This window comes from Oncorhynchus keta, chromosome 4 (genome assembly GCF_023373465.1).
Source record: "Oncorhynchus keta strain PuntledgeMale-10-30-2019 chromosome 4, Oket_V2, whole genome shotgun sequence".
In the NCBI taxonomy this organism is placed as follows: Eukaryota; Metazoa; Chordata; class Actinopteri; order Salmoniformes; family Salmonidae; genus Oncorhynchus; species Oncorhynchus keta.
The window spans coordinates 34,550,347-34,566,879 of NC_068424.1; the positions used below are offsets into that span (position 1 = coordinate 34,550,347).

General features: G+C 39.6%; 1 protein-coding gene across 2 annotated transcripts in view; it reads left to right on the top strand.

Annotated features, from left to right (window-relative positions):
* The first annotated feature begins 33 nt into the window (after nt 1-33).
* Nucleotides 34-16,533, top strand: part of LOC118374366 (uncharacterized protein C18orf63-like) — a 38,049-nt gene continuing 21,549 nt past the window's right edge. The window contains exons 1-8 of one of the 2 annotated variants that reach the window (XM_035760768.2): nt 34-82; nt 7,199-7,336; nt 7,664-7,742; nt 9,634-9,690; nt 10,049-10,160; nt 11,737-11,778; nt 14,077-14,153; nt 14,532-14,638. In XM_035760768.2, coding sequence (XP_035616661.1) covers nt 7,203-7,336; nt 7,664-7,742; nt 9,634-9,690; nt 10,049-10,160; nt 11,737-11,778; nt 14,077-14,153; nt 14,532-14,638 — 608 coding nt within the window. In that variant the 5' untranslated portion in view covers nt 34-82; nt 7,199-7,202. Of the gene's footprint in view, nt 83-118; nt 804-7,198; nt 7,337-7,663; nt 7,743-9,633; nt 9,691-10,048; nt 10,161-11,736; nt 11,779-14,076; nt 14,154-14,531; nt 14,639-16,533 lie in introns of those variants that run through there. The other variant, XM_035760762.2, reaches the window with a different exon arrangement.

Here is a 16,533-nt window from a genome sequence, read left to right on the forward strand (position 1 = left end):
TGACAAAATAGCACGCAGGGTGACTCGGCTAAGGTTGACAAAAGTTCATCCGGATAAACCTATCTCTCACGCAATAACATGGGTATGCATTTCCACCTGTGCGTTGTGTATGTAAATTGCTTCAAACCAGGAATGTTGCCACAAAAAAATGCAACAAAATAACAATGTGAAGTGCAAAAAGGCATTGTCCTTTCCTACTGTGTGCAAGCCTGTTAAACGAATTGCTATTTAGGCTACTCTTTCGCTTAGTCTAATGTAAATCAACAAATACAGAAACAACAAAAAGAAAAACGTATATGCGTTTTGTATGGGCTACAGTGAATGCTATTGATTATACATCGGCTAGATAACCTAGGGAACTATGCACTGATAACAATTTTGACTTTAAACATTGCAACCACACACTTGATGAAACATTGTGCAGCAGAGTACTCTTTTGTGATGACACGATAACATGAGGCAGCCAGAGCATGGTTCGGGTTGCACGCGATGGTTTTCCCGCCAGAATGAGCAACATGAATGTGCCACGAAGAGTTGGCTATTTCGAATTTCTGATGCTTTCTGATATTTTCGTTGGTAGCTTAGCTAGTTAGCGGTCATACAATTGTAAAATATTGTTAGCCAGTCAAGCCAGATAGTGTTCATGCTTATAGACTTGTGTAGCCTACCCAGTTCAGTTATTTAGCTAGCTAGTCAAAGAAGAGGACAAGGTTACTAAATAAAGGTGGCTAGCTAACGGTAGCTAGCTAGGTACAGAATCCAGTTCCATCCAATAACGTATCTGTGACACAACTGTTCTGCAGGTGAGTTATCATTGTTGGGAGATACCTAGCTAAGTTGTATTGTTCAACTCTACAATGATGATGAAAGGTTTCCAAAGCTCATGATTGTGTTCTCCACAACAGGACTTCTCAAAGTGGTCTGTGGAGGTACTGCAGTGCAGTGGGTCCATGCCCAGATCTCAAACTATAACGTTATACATAGCTAGCTATATTTACATGGATTTTTTAAATGAAATTAAAATACTTTTTTGTCACATGCACCGAATACAGCTGGTGTAGACTTTACTGTGAAATCCTTGCTTTGAACCTTTCCCAAGGATGCAGAGTAAAAATACAAATGATTAATTACACAATAATGGACCTATATATTATACAGGGAGTACCAGTACCAGATCAATGTGCAGAGGTACGAGGTAGTTTAGGTAAATACTGTGCCCTCAGAAAGTAAGTTATTTACACACCTTTACTTTTTTACACATTTTGTTGTGTTACAGCCTGAATTTAAAATTGATTACATTACGATTGGTTTTGGCGCTGGTCTACACACAATACCTCATAATGTCAAAGTGGAATACAGTTTTTCATTCTTTTTTAAAACAAATTAATTCAAAATGAAAATGTTAAATGTCTTGAGTCAATAAGTATTTGTTATGTCAAGCCTAAATAAGTTAAGGAGTAAAAATCTGCTTAATGAGTTACATAATAAGTCGCATGGAGTAATATTGTTTAACCTCATTTTCGGTACCCCCAACTATCTGTAATGTCCCTCAGTCAAAAAAAGCTTATCCCTTTGAGCATGGTGAAGTTATTAATTACACTTTGGATGGTGTATTAATACACCCAGTCACTACAAAAATACAGGTGTCCTTCCTAACTCAGTTGCCAGAGAGGACGGAAGCCGCTTAGGGATTTCACAATGAGGCCAATGGTGACTTTAAAACAGCTACAGAGTTCAATGGTGTGATAGGATAAAAATGAGGATGGATCAACAACATTGTAGTTACTCCACAATACTAACCTAATTGACAGAGTGAAAAGAAAGAAACCTGTACAAAATACAAATATTCCAAAACATGCATCCCGTTTGGAATAAGACACTAAAGTAATACTGTAAAAAATGTGTCAAAGCAATTAACTTTTTGACTTGAATACAAAGTGTTATGTTTGGGGCAAATACAATACAACACTGAGGACAGTACCACTCTTCATATTTTCAAGCATGGTGGTGGCTGCATCATGATATGGGTATGCTTTTCATGGGTATGCTTTTAATCGTTTAGGACTGGGGAGTTTTTCAGGATAAAAAATAAATGCAATAAAGCTCAGCACAATCTAAATCCTAGAGGAAAACCTGGTTCAGACTGCTTTCCACCAGACCCTGGGAGATTAATTCACCCTTTAGCAGGACAATAACCTAAAACACAAGGCCAAATTTACACTGGAGTTTCTTACCAAGAAAACAGTGAATGTTCCTGAGTGTCCGAGTTACAGTTTTGACTTAAATCTACTTGAAAATCAATGGCAAGACCTGAAAATGGTTGTCTATCAATGATCAACAATCAATTTGACAGAGCTTGACGAATTTTGAAAAGCATAATGGGCAAATGTTGCACAATCCAGGTATGGAATACTCTTAGAGACTTACCCACAATAGTCACAGTTGTAATTGCTGGCAAAGGTGATTCTAAAATGTATTAACTCAGGGTTGAATACATATGTAATCAAGATATATTAGTGTTTTATTTTTAATAATTTTTTTGACAAATCTTATAATTTTTGTTCCACTTTGCATTACAGATTATTTTGTGTAGATCGTTCACAAAAAATGACAATTAAATCCAAAATGTAGAAAAAAATCAAGGGGTGTGAAAACTTTATGAAGGCACTATAAAAAAATATATATAATTCTAAAAACCTGTTTTCGCTTAGTCATTATGGGGTATTGTGTGTAGATGGATGATGATAATTTTTATTTAATCCATTTTAGAATAAGGCTGTAACGTAACAAAATGTGGAAAAAGTCAAGGTGTCTGAATACTTACCGAATGCACTGTATGTACATTAAGGCAGGGTAAAGTGAATAGTCATCAGGATAGATAATAATAAGTGTAAAATAAAGAACAGAGTAGCAGCCGCAAATTATTAGTATAAAAGTGTGTGTGTTGTGTCGGGTTTTGTGTGGCAGTGTCAATGTATAGTGTGTGTGTGTGTGTGTGTGTGTGTGAGTGTGTATATAGTGTTTATACATTGTCTAGTGAGTGTTCGTCGGGTCAGTGCAAGATAGGGTCAGTAGAGATAGTTCTGTGGGATAACCATTAATTGACCATTTAGCAGTCTTACAGCTATTTAGTGGTCTTATGGCTTTGGGGGTAGAAGCTGTCTCAGATCCAGTTGCAGACAGAGGTGGTCAGTCTAGAGGTCGACCGATTATGATTTTTCAACGCCGATACCGATTATTGGAGGACCAAAAACTGCCGATACAGATTAATCGGCCGATTTTTATTTATTTATTTGTAATAATGACAATTACAACAATACTGAATGAACACTTATTTTCAATATAATACATCAATAAAAATACATTTAGCCTCAAATAAACAATGAAACATGTTCAATTTGGTTTAAATAATGCAAAAACAAAGTGTTGGAGAAGTAATAGTGCAATATGTGCCATGTAAAAAAGCTCAAGTTTGAGTTCCTTGCTCAGAACATAAGAACATATGAAAGTTGGTGGTTCCTTTTAACATGAGACTTCAATATTCCAAGGTAAGAGGTTTTAGGTTGTAGTTAATATAGTATTTATAGGACTATTTCTCTCTATACCATTTGTATTTCATATACCTTTGACTATTGGATGTTCTTATAGGCACTATAGTATTGCCAGTGTAACAGTATAGATTCCGTCCCTCTCCTCGCCCCTACCTGGGCTCGAACCAGGAAGACATCGACAACAGCTACACTCGAAGCAGCGTTACCCATGCAGAGCAAGGGGAACAACCACTCCAAGTCTCAGAGCGAGTGACGTTTTAAACGCTATTAGTGCGCACCCCGCTAACTAGCTAGCCATTTCACATCGGTTACACCAGCCAATAGGCTGATAGGCTTGAAGTCATAAACAGCGCTGTGCTTGCAAAGAGTTGCTGGCAAAACGCACGAAAGTGCTGTTTGAATGAATGCTTACGAGCCTGCTGCTGCCTACCATCGCTCAGTCAGACTGCTCTATCAAATCATAGACTTAGTTATAACATAATAACACACAGAACTATGAGCCTTTGGTCATTAATATGGTCGAATACGGAAACTATCATTTCGAAAACAAAACGTTTATTATTTCAGTGAAATACGGAACCGTTCGGTATTTTATCTAACGGGTGGCATCCCTAAGTCTAAATATTCTTGTTGCATTGCACAACCTTCAATGTTATGTCATAATTATGTACAATTCTGGCAAATTAGTTCGCAATGAGCCAGGCTGCCCAAACTGTTGCATATACCCTGACTCTGCGTGTAAGAGAAGTGACAAGAACATGCAGTGCCTTGTGCAAAAGTATTCAGCCCCTTGGCATTTTTCCTATTTTGTTGCATTACAACCTGTAATTTACATGGATTTTTATTTGGATTTCATGTAATGGACATACACAAAATAGTCCAAATTGGTGAAGTGAAATTTAAAGAATTACTTGTTTAAAAAATGTCTAAAAACGGAAAAGTGGTGCGTGTTCACATAATTCATTAAATAAAGTCCACTTGTGTGCAATCTAAGTGTCACATGATCTATCACATGGCCCCAGAGTCTGCAACATCACTAAGAAAGGGGTACCACCAAGCAAACAGCACCATGAAGACCAAGGAACTCTCCAAACAGGTCAGGGACAAAGTTGTGGAGAAGTAAAGATCAGGGTTGGGTTATAACAAAATATCAGAAACTTTGAACATCTCACAGAGCACCATTAAATCCATTATTTAAAAAATTGAAAGAATATGGCACCACAACAAACCTGCCGAGAGAGGGCTGCCAACCAAATCTCACAGACCAGGCAAGGAGAGCATTAATCAGAGAGGCAACAAAGAGACCAAAAGTAACAGATGAGGTTGGAGTATCTGTCCATAGGAACACTTTAAGCCGTACACTCTACAGAACTGGGCATTACGGAAGAGTGGCCAGAAAAAAGCCATTGCTTAAAGAAAAAATTATTATATTATTATTATTATTATTAAAAAATTAAGCAAACACGTTTGGTGTTCGCCAAAAGACATGTGGGAGACTCCCCAAACATATGGAAGATGTCACGCCTTGGTCATTGTATTTTGTGTTTTCGTTATATGTTTGGTCAGGCCAGGGTGTGACATGGGTTTATATGTTGTGGTTCGTATTGGGGTTTTTGTAATTATTGGGATTACGGCTGAGTAGGGGTGTTGCATAGGCTTGGCTGCCTGAGGCGGTTCTCAATCAGAGTCAGGTGATTCTCGTTGTCTCTGATTGGGAACCGTATTTAGGTAGCCTGGGTTTCGCTGTGTATTTCGTGGGTGATTGTTCCTGTCTCTGTGTAGTTTCACCAGATAGGCTGTAATTAGATTTCACGTTCCGTTTGTTGTTTTGTATTTTGTAATAGTTAATTTATGTATCGTCATTCTCTTCATTAAAGAACATGAGTAACAACCACGCTGCATTTCAGTCCGACTCTCTTTCGACAAACGAAGAACGACGTTACAGAAGAAGGTACTCTTGTCAGATGAGACTAAATTTGAGCTTTTTGGCCATCAAGGAAAATGCTATGTCTGGCGCAAACCCAACACCTCTCATCACCCCGAGAATACTATCCCCACAGTGAAGCATGGTGGTGGCAGCATCATGCTGTGGGGATGTTTTTCATCCCCACAGGGACTGGGAAACTGGTCAGAATTGAAGGAATGATAGATGGCGCTAAATACAGGGAAATTCTTGAGGGAAACCTGTTTCAGTCTTCCAGAGATTTGAGACGGGGACGGAGGTTCACCTTTCAGCAGGACAATGACCCTAAGCATAGTGCTAAAGCAACACTCGAGTGGTTTAAAATAAATCCTCTTGGGGCTAGGGGGCAGAATTGTCACTTTTGGATAAATAGCGTGCCCAAATTCAACTTCCTGCTACTCATGCTAAGAATATAAGATATGCATATCATTCATAGATTTGGATAGAAAAGACTCTGAAGTTTCTAAAACTGTTTGAATCATGTCTGTGAGTATAACAGAACTTATGTAGCAGGCAAAACCCAGAGGACTAACTGTTCAGATTTCTTTTTTTCCCTCTCTCTGTTCCCTGAATTGTCATTGCCAAGGGATATTTCTTAGGAACCTGTTTTCAGTTCCTACCGCTTCCACTGGATGTCACCAGTCTTTGGAATTTGGTTGAGGTTATTCCTTTGTGCAATGAAGATGTAGGCCAATTAGGAACTGAGTAACACTTTTGTGAGTTGCCCAAGACGTGAAAAGTAGCGCTGGTTTGTTTTCATTCCTGTATTGAACACAGATTGCCCCGTCTGCAATTTGATCGATTATTAACGTTTAAAAATACCTAAAGTTGTAAGCTCGTCAAAGGTAATGCATGTTTTATATTTTATTTCAGCGTTTTGTGTAGCGCCTGCAGGGTTGAAATATGCTAACCCCTTTGTTTACTGCTGGTGCTATCATCGTCTTATGCTTTCACCGAAAAGCATTTTTTAAATCTGACATGTTGGCTGGATTCACAACGAGTGTAGCTTTAATTAAGTATCTTACATGTGTGATTTAATGACAGTTTGAATTTTATTGTATTTTATTTTAATCTGGCGCTCTGCATTTTCCCTGGCAATTGGCCAGTTGGGACATTTGCGTCCAGGCCTATCCCAAAGAGGTTTTAAGGGGAAACATTTAAATGTCTTGGAATGGCCTAGTCAAAACCCAAACTTCAATCCAATTCAGAATCTGTGGTATGCCTTAAAATTGCTGTACACCATCAGGAACCCATCCAACTCGAAGGAGCTGGAACATTTTTGCCTTGAAAAATGGGCAAAAATCCCAGTGGCTAGATGTGCCAAGCTTATAGAGACACATCCCAAGAAACATGCAGCTATAATTGCTGCTAAAGGTGGCTCTACAAAGTATTGACTTTGGGGGGGTGAATAGTTATGCACGCTCTTGTTTTCATTTTTTTTGTCTTATTTCTTGTTTGTTTCACAATAAAACAAGTTTTGCATCTTCAAAGTGGTAGGCATGTTGTGTAAATCAAAAGATACAAACCCCCAATATTTTAATTCCAGGTTGTAAGGCAACAAAATAGGAAAAATGTCAAGGGGGTGAATACTTTCGCAAGGCACAGTATGACACTGTGCCAACAGAGCAATTGTTCATTGCTTGACACAGGCTAAGAACCTTTCAATTATATTTCTGTCTTTCAGCAGGATGAGTGGAACTGAAGGTGGAGAGCAGTCCCTGTTCTTTCTAATTCTCCCTGACCTGAGGAAGCTGTGCTGTGTCACCCTGTCCTTGCAGTCTGATGATGGAGAAGTGAGAAACAAGCAGGTGAAAACATGCAGGTGAGACAGCTGCTCAGAGTTTGCTTGGAGGTTGCTTGAATAAATACAGGTTCTTATTTTTTTATTAATTAATTAATGGAATGCAAACCTCAAAATTCCCAATCTCTTCTTAACCCAATGGAAATGTATTTATCTTTCTGTAAGAAACTCAGGTTGTTTTTTGAATGAAATATAAAAACTTTTGAGATGCAGAAAGGATGCACAGAAAGATTGCACAGTTATTCTCTAGTTTAAAATCAACTTTTTATATTGTATTAAAGTGCATTGTTGCTATTCTCAGGTTAATAAGCGGACCATTTTAATTAACTTTCCTATATTCACTTTCAGGGAGCTGTTGTTATTGTATGCAGACATCATTGCCTCTCCGGTTTTGGGGTGCTTCTCGGAGATCACAATGGTGATGGCGGTAAGTGTGCACTCAAGTCCTTAATAGTCCACGAAACAGACAGACTAATCTCCCGTGTGCAGATTCTGAGTGTAGACCGAGGGAATCTGCCAGGACTGAATGGGATGTGTGATATCCGAGCAGTCCGAGCTCCAGTTTTCATGTTTGGTAATTTGGACATATCAGGATTGGGCGAAGGCGGTGCTTAAACCGCTTGCCCACGAGTGCTTTGTACATGTGCCCACACAGATCGGAAAGGGGGGGGTGATTTGGCTGTGAGTTTCCATTTGTGAGGGTGAAGACTTCATTTTGCCGGAACACTCAATTTCTAACACATTTGAACACAGAAATGATTCAGGCAGCTGACCAAGTTACACAAGAATTTACTTCTGGTTCATGTTTGGCTAAATGTACTTGTGGCAACCAGCCAACAAAATACATTTTCTCCTGCATATATTTGAGTAAGATCATGATACACTTTTTTGCACCAATCAGTTGAAAATCATGCATTTATGAATTCTGTGAAATGTATTTTACTCAGTATTGTCAGTAGTTCCCCTGTATACTTTGTCTCATATACTTTCATTAGTATGGTTACCAATGACTGCACTAAAGCAGGTCACTGGAGCCTTTGATCTGGCTTGTTTACCAATTGTTGGAGGTTATGTAAGTGCACAGTGAGTAAAACACCACCTTCACATGCCATGTAACATGACACCAAACAGGTGTGCACGCAAGGGAGGCTTTGTCACGACTCTCCAGTCATAGGAAATTGTTTGTTTTCCTTAGAGGGAGATATATGGGTTAGGCACCAAATGGAAGACAATGGACTGAAATAGGAAAGGACTCTATGGATTTCTAACAAACGCTCATTGTCGATTTCAGTTGCAAAAAGTTTGAAAGCAGTTTTCGTTGCATGCCCTAATGAACACGACCCTGGATTTTCTTGGGATTTTGAGGAGGGATTTACCCTGTTTCACATTGCACGATTACAGAATTGGCTTCTCTCTCTAATTTATCATTGTAACTAATTAAATAGTTGTGTTTACTAATCTTACATGGAATGGGTAGCATAATGCAACATAAAAGGGTACTCTTTCATTCATTCATTCATCCGCTGAAATATGTTCTCTGGTTTAAATGGATGTTGTAAACAGGTTAATAGTGTGTGAGAAAATTAGAAATGTGTGAGTGAGTGTAATGTATGTGTGTGCGTGCCTAAACATATCGTGCAGAGGCATGTTGCATGCAACTCAAAATAGTTGGTCTGCATTCCAAACACTGTCATTTTTTTCACCCCTTCTGGATTATAGCCAAAATAATAGAAAAACAAAAACAATATTAGATTTGTCCAAATGTAATATCATTTTAAGCTGCGTATAACGGTTTGAGCTGCTTTACAAAAACAACAGTTTCTCCATATTTGAATCTTAATTTCAAACAAAAATAATCTATTTGTATTCTATTTGTGAAACACCAATAACTTCCTAACTGGAAAATCCACATTATTAATTAACCCCTGCATGTAAACATGTAATCGACATTGTGCATCTGCTCCAGCACTCCGTTTGCTTTCACTAGTGCTACTTGGGGTGGCAGGGTAGCCTAGTGGTTAGAGCGTTGGACTAGTAACCGGAAGGTTGCAAGTTCAAATCCCCGAGCTGACAAGGTACATATCTGTCACTCTACCCCTGAACAGGCATTTAACCCACTGTTCCTAGGCTGTCAATGAAAATAAGAATTTGTTCTTAACTGACTTGCCTAGTAAAATAAATAAATAAACACAGATCTGGTGAATCATTGACTGTGTTGCAGTTGTTTAACTATCTTCCCTTTAACCGAGTGGGTTATCAGAAGAGTCAGAAGAGTCAATGACTTTCATATTGTTGAATTCAAACTTTTCCCCCAACAGATTCCCTTTTTTAAAAGAGGAATAGTACAAGCTTATGTACAACGACACAGTCTGCAGGTAAGCTTGGGCTGGCCTACTTGTCATTCACTTTCACTCATTACTTCTGCAATTTTGACCAAGTTTAGAAACCAATTCAGATACATGTTTACATGTATGCTAGTTTTACATTCATGACCCACATCCACATTTTAAATAAATGTGAGATATTATGTTCTTACTTCTGTTATTTACTACTTCAGAGGTCTTTCCCTGCTTATCTTGTGACCCCTTGAAAACTCACCGAGGCCACACAGGGCTCAGTACTAGGTCTCCTGGTTGAGAATCACTGATATAGAATGCTGTATCATAGACGGGTGGATGCTGTCCCGTCTAGTCAGTTAAGTTACATGTAGTCTCTCTGTGTTGTGTTTGGCAGATGGGCTCTCCTCAGAGGGTTCTCCCTGGTATTCTGCAGACCTGTCTGTCCTACTCCTTGACCAGCAGGCTGGCTCCAAACTGGAACAAAGTCGGACAGTTCCTTATTGCTGGTTTGTACTAGTACTGTATAAAGGAATATGGAATTAATATAATGGTACTGTTTTAACTTAGTGATATTGTTATGGGCTAGTTATTATGATATACAGTAGTTAGACTATCACCAGTCTGTTTTATCTAGGAGAGGAGAGCTTAAACAGCTCATGAGTGACAGAATTTCACATTTACACAGTAACAAACCCCAGAAACGGCCATGCTGTAGAAAGTTGACAGTGGTATCAATAGATGACTAGTAATCTGACAGTTACCATAGCGCAAGCCCTAACTGCAGCCCCTTTTGAAAGCCCCTCCCTAATCCCTGGTATTTTCCCTTGCTCTTTTTTTTGGCTCATCATCCAATTAAAGCGTTTGTCATTTACAAAGTAAGAAAAGGGGATAGTTAATAAGCTGGGCCTGATAACATTGAATTGTTTCCCTCTTTTGTGAAATGTTGCTTCTAGTTGGAAGTGATTTCGCTAGGTGGTTGCAAAGGTCACTGTTTAATCACAGACCTGTTTGAGAAGGCATGTCTATAATCGCAATGACTCTGCAAATATGTTACACCACCCTCCATTACCTTCACCTTGGGCCTATTTGATATGATAGTGTGTATTTGATTCTGAGTTCACACAGGGCGCTACACACACACACATACACACACACACACACACACACAGAGAGAGAGACACTCTCACGTCTCACACATGCGCATGCACACACACACAAACACACACAGAGAGAAACGCACAAAATCATCAATAGATGACTAGTACAATTTTCATTTTTTTATTTAACCTTTTATTTAACTAGGCAAGTCAGTTAAGAACAAATGCTTATTTACAATGAATGCCTACATACAGGCCGCTGTCTATTCCCAAATATTTTCTTGCCCTTGAACTGAAACGAGAAAAAAGTGAAAATGTACTTGCACTTAACCTGGATTGCCTTTTGTTGCCTTCCAAAATATTCCGCTATTTGAATGGATGGGATCCATGAACAGCCTGTCTGGCACTTACTTAGATTACGACTATGAGAACAGCTCTGCTTAGACAACTACAGTAATGTTATCATTAATGCTGCATCATTACTGCCGTTTCCTCTATTGCAGACCCTCCAGCCCCCATAATCTATAAATAAATTAAGATGATTATTTTATGACTCCCATCTCAAGAGCCTGGCCAAGAAGAGAGAAAATGTATCTGAGGTCCTCCAAAACCTTAATGTTTTACATAAAGCGTGTCCATGTCTTATGATAACAGACAGGGGGAAGGCCAGACTGTCCTTCGACTTGGGAGTTTGTTCCGTGCTAAACGCGACCTTCCTTGCCAACTTTATTATTTTATATCTAGTCTTTCATGGCTGCCAGAATGACACACACGTAGACACGCACATATGCATGCGTGCGCACATACACAGACAGAGAGACACACACACACAAGTCTCACACACGCGTATACACACACACATAGAGAGAAACGCACACACTCATCAATAGATGACTAGTACTAATCCATCTACATTGTACTGCAACAATGTAGTACTCTAGGTTTGATTACTTAACCATGTCTATTGATCTTGTTCACTTTCTAGGAAGGGATTTTCTGGCTGATTCGGGGAAGCTCAACGCCATTGGTAGGTGTTTGAGTGTGAATGTTCAGCTGTTACACTTTCAGTATCCTTTACAACATTGGTTTAGAAGTTATTTGAGCTGTTTAAGCTATTTCTCAAAGCCTTTAACCTTTAGCTCTCGAACCACAGTGGTATACGCAGAGTCATAAATAGAGATATAGAGGTCACCATACTATATATGGCTCTGGGTTGAAGGTTTCCTATAGTGGAAAGGCTATAATGAAAATTCTAGTTGCTCTAGCCAAGTGCATTAGGCTTAACTCTTGAGTTATTATTAATTGCTCAGTAAATTACAAATCTTAGTCAATTCAAAAAGTAAATTCAAATAGTTCTCACAATGTATTTGGAAGCTACATTTTTTTTAAAGTGTCTCTACTCCAGCATTTTATATTTGAGATCAAATTAGTTAATATTTTATTTATTTTACCTTTATTTAATTAGGTAAGTCAGTTAAGAACAAATTCTTATTTTCAATGACGGCCTAACAGTGGGTTAACTGCCTGTTCAGGGGAAGAACGACAGATTTGTACCTTGTCAGCTCGGGGATTTGAACTTGCAACCTTTCGGTTACTATTGAGGCGACAGCACAGAATGTCACCTTTTAATTGAGAGTTGTGAAAATAGAAGATGGCTATAAACGCTCTTATATTCATTGGATACTGCCATGTTAATAAAAAAATCACGAGTGAGAAAGTTACAGAGGCACAAAGATGAAACCCCCGAAAAAATGCTAACTTTTCAGTTTTCCGTCATGGTGAGTGGTTAGCATCTGTTGTTGTAGCCTCTGTAACTTTTATACTCATCATTATTCATGATCCATTCATGAATTATCTGAATTATGGCAACATCAGGATGAATTTAGAAGTGTTCAGAAACATCTCTGCTCATTTACAAAGAAAATTACTCCAGATACCATTCCCCATTCAGTTGCTATTGGAAAGAATACACCCAAAACAAACTGCAAATGCACCCAACAAGTTTGTAGTCACAATCTTGATGTCATTGGGTTCACGCGATATGGGACCAAATACTGCTAGACTACTTATTACACTGAACAAAAATATGAACACAACATGTTAAGTGTTGATCCCAAGTTTCATGAGCTGAAATAAAAGATCCCAGACATTTTACATTCGCATAAAAAGCGTATTTCTCTCAAATTCTGTGCACAGATTTGTTTACATCCCTGTTAGTGAGCATTCCTCCTTTGCCAAGATAATCCATCGACCTGACAGGTATGGCATATCAAGAAGCTGATTAAAGCATTATCATTACACAGGTGCACCGTGTGCTGGGGGCAATAAAAGCACACTCTATAATGTGTAGTTTAGTCACACAACACATTGCCACAGATGTCTCAAGTTTTGAGGGTGTGTGTAATTAGCATGCTGACTGCAACAATGTCAACCAGAGCTATTGCTAGAGAATGTTCTGAAACAAAGTTATTCCATGGCCTGCATACTCACCAGACATGTCACCCATTGACGTGTACGATAGCTTGATCCAGTTACCGGCAATATCCAGCAACTTTGCAGAGCCATTGAAGATGAGTGGGACAATGTGTCGCGCTGCATGAGGCAAATGGTGGTCACACCAGATACTGACAGCTTCTACCCCCAAGCCATAAGACTGCTGAACAATCAATTAAATAGCCACCCGGACTATTTACATTGACACCCCAGCCCCCTTTGTTTTTACACGCTGCTGCTTGCTGTTTATTATCTATGCATAGTCACTTTACCGCTACCTACATGTACTAATTACCTTGCCTAACCTGTACCCCCGCACATTGACTCGGTACCGGTTCCCCCTATTTATAGCCTTGTTATTGTTATTTTATTGTGTTACTTTTTATTACATTTTTTTTACTTTAGTTTATTTAGTAAATATTTTCATAACTCTATTTCTTGAACTGCATTGTTGGTTAAGGGCTTGAAGGTAAGCATTTCACAGTAAGGGCTACACCTGTTGTATTCGGCGCATGTGACAAATTAAATTTGATTTGATATCCAATTCAAATTGCTGGAGTATAGCTTTACTGTCGAAATACATATGGTGATGACTCTACAGGACTGTACTGTACATATAAACTTCCACCTGACATTGATATAGCATGACTAAGTGAAAAATCTACTTGAGTAGAACGATGTTAGGATTCGCCCCTGTACTGTACAGTTCTCATCATATGTATTTGATGGAATTATACTGAATTATATTTTGGGTTATTTAGGCCACTTTAAAATGAAGTGTTACTGGCCTCTAATCCAGCAGAATGACAAGGTTCTATATTTCCTTTGCCAGTGATCGAGCTGAGTGCCAATGAAAGCCAGCTGTGTGTCAGTGTGGAGGCCAACACTGTCCGACTCCCTCCAATCAGGGTGAGCCCAGCAGCCAGTCAAAACAACCCTACATACTCACACAAGCACACACACACACACACACACACACACGTGCACACGCACACACACACAGCCATCTGTTAAATATTGCAGTAAAAAAAAGCAATTGTCTCACTGCCTGATATTCCATAGAATACTGCTAAAACAGAAGTAGGTTCACTGGCAATTGTTTCCCTCCAACACAACATGTACCATGCATCACACTGCCAGACAGACATTAACAAACTACACACCTTCATCAAGTATTTCTACCTTAACCATTCATCAGGTTGTCATTATAATAATTTGTTCTCATTAGTTATCTCTAGTTGTACTCTGTAACATTTACTTTTTAAGGATTGTATGGTTGACTTTTAGTTGGCAGACTTTGACATCCCTCCCATGGTCCTGAGGAACTTCCATAGCCAGCCAGATGCTGTTATCCAGACCTCCATGTCCAGCAACTGGTGTTACATTCTGCCAAGGTCAGCACTTTGACACGTTTTATTTTCCTTTTAAAGGTAGACTCAGCAATTTCACAGCGGTCACGTGATCACGTTTTGGTAGACATTTTTATACACAGCGACTTACAATATAGAGAGTGCTTATAGAGAGAATCTTATAATATCTGAAAATATGCTGTAGCTAGACAGTGCATTCGGAAAGTATTCAGACCCCTAGACTTTTTTAAATTTTTGTTAGGTTACAGCCTTATTCTAAAATTGATTAAAACAAATTCACTCATCAATCTACACGCAATAACCCATAATGACAAAGCAAAAACATTTTTTATACATTTTTATACCCAAGAGTCTTCTTGGGTATGACGCTACAGAATATGTTCGATCGTGTTCAAGTCCGGGCTCCGGCTGGGCCACTCAAGGACATTCAGAGACTTGCCCCGAAGCCACTCCTGCGTTGTCTTGCCTGTGTGCTTAGTGTCGTTGTCCTGTTGGAAGGTGAACCTTTGCCCCAGTCTGAGGTCCTGAGCGCTCTGGAGCAGGTTTCCATCAAGGATCTCTCTGTACTTTGCTCCGTTCATCTTTGCCTCAATCCTGACTAGTCTCCCAGGCCCTGCCGTTGAAAAACATCCCCACAGCATGATGCTGCCACCACCATGCTTCACCGTAGGGATGGTGCCAGGTTTCCTCCAGATGTGACGCTTGGCCTTCAGTCCATAGAGTTCAGTCTTGGTTTCATCAGATTAGAGAATCTTGTTTCTCATGGTCTGAGAGTCTTTAGATGCCTCTTGGCAAACTCCATGCGGGCTGTTTTGTGCCTTTTACTGAGGAGTGGCTTCCATCTGGCCACTCTACTATAAAGGCTTGATTGGTGATTATTGTCTTTCTGGAATGTTCTCCCATCTCCACAGAGGAACTCCAGAGCTCTGTCAGTGACCATCAGGTTCTTGGTCACCTCCCTGACCAAGGCCCTTCTCCCCCTATTGCTCAGTTTGGCCGGGCGGCAACTCTAGGAAGAGTCTTGGTGGTTCCAGTTTTCTTCCAATTAAAAATGGTGAAGGCCACTGTGTTCTTGGGGACCTTCAACTATTTGGTTCTTGGAGACCTTCAATGCTGCAGAAATGTTTTGGTACCCTTCCCAAAATCTGTGCCTTGACACAATCCTGTCTCAGAGCTCTATGGACAATTCTTTCGACCTCATGGATTGGTTCTTGCTCTGACATGCACTGTCAACTGTAGAGGGTTGCAAACTAGTCACCTTTCGGCGAAATTCGCTGTTTTGAATCCAAAATAGGTGACCTACGTGATTCGTGTAGATCAAATGGGGGCTTTGGATCACTACGGGCTGTAAGCGAACGAGTGATGCGCATTTGGAGCAATACTGACTGTATCCAAGGCTCAGCCAATCGTTCACATAACAACAGAATGCAGCATGCTACTGAAGAGACAACCAATTTGCAGCATCAGTGCGCGCTCTGGAAAGACAGCAGAGATTGGAAAGGCAGTTTCCAAGTTACAGAAACGCATCCCCTGAACGATGACAAAGAGGTAGGTGAGAAGCCTGACCACGGAGACAGGGGTGAGAAGGTGATGAAGCGTACTTCATGAGCTGTAACTGAAAAACAACTGGCATTTAGAAAGTTTGAGGTGAGGGAGAAAGTGTGGTGGAACAAGAATTGTAAGCATTGTTAAGTATCTTGCTAGCTGGATCGAATTCTGCATTAGCTAGCCAGAGAAATGTTGAGCAACATTAGCCAACTTGAGTTTTTGGTGTGAAAATTAGCTGGCTAATAACAGCTAGCTAACGTTACAACATCAGATGAGCTAACGTTAGTAACCTAACCAATTGGCTATAGTATTAACATGTATACGACTCCTTGCCGTTCCTCAAATTATAACGCATTCGTTGCTTACTGGAC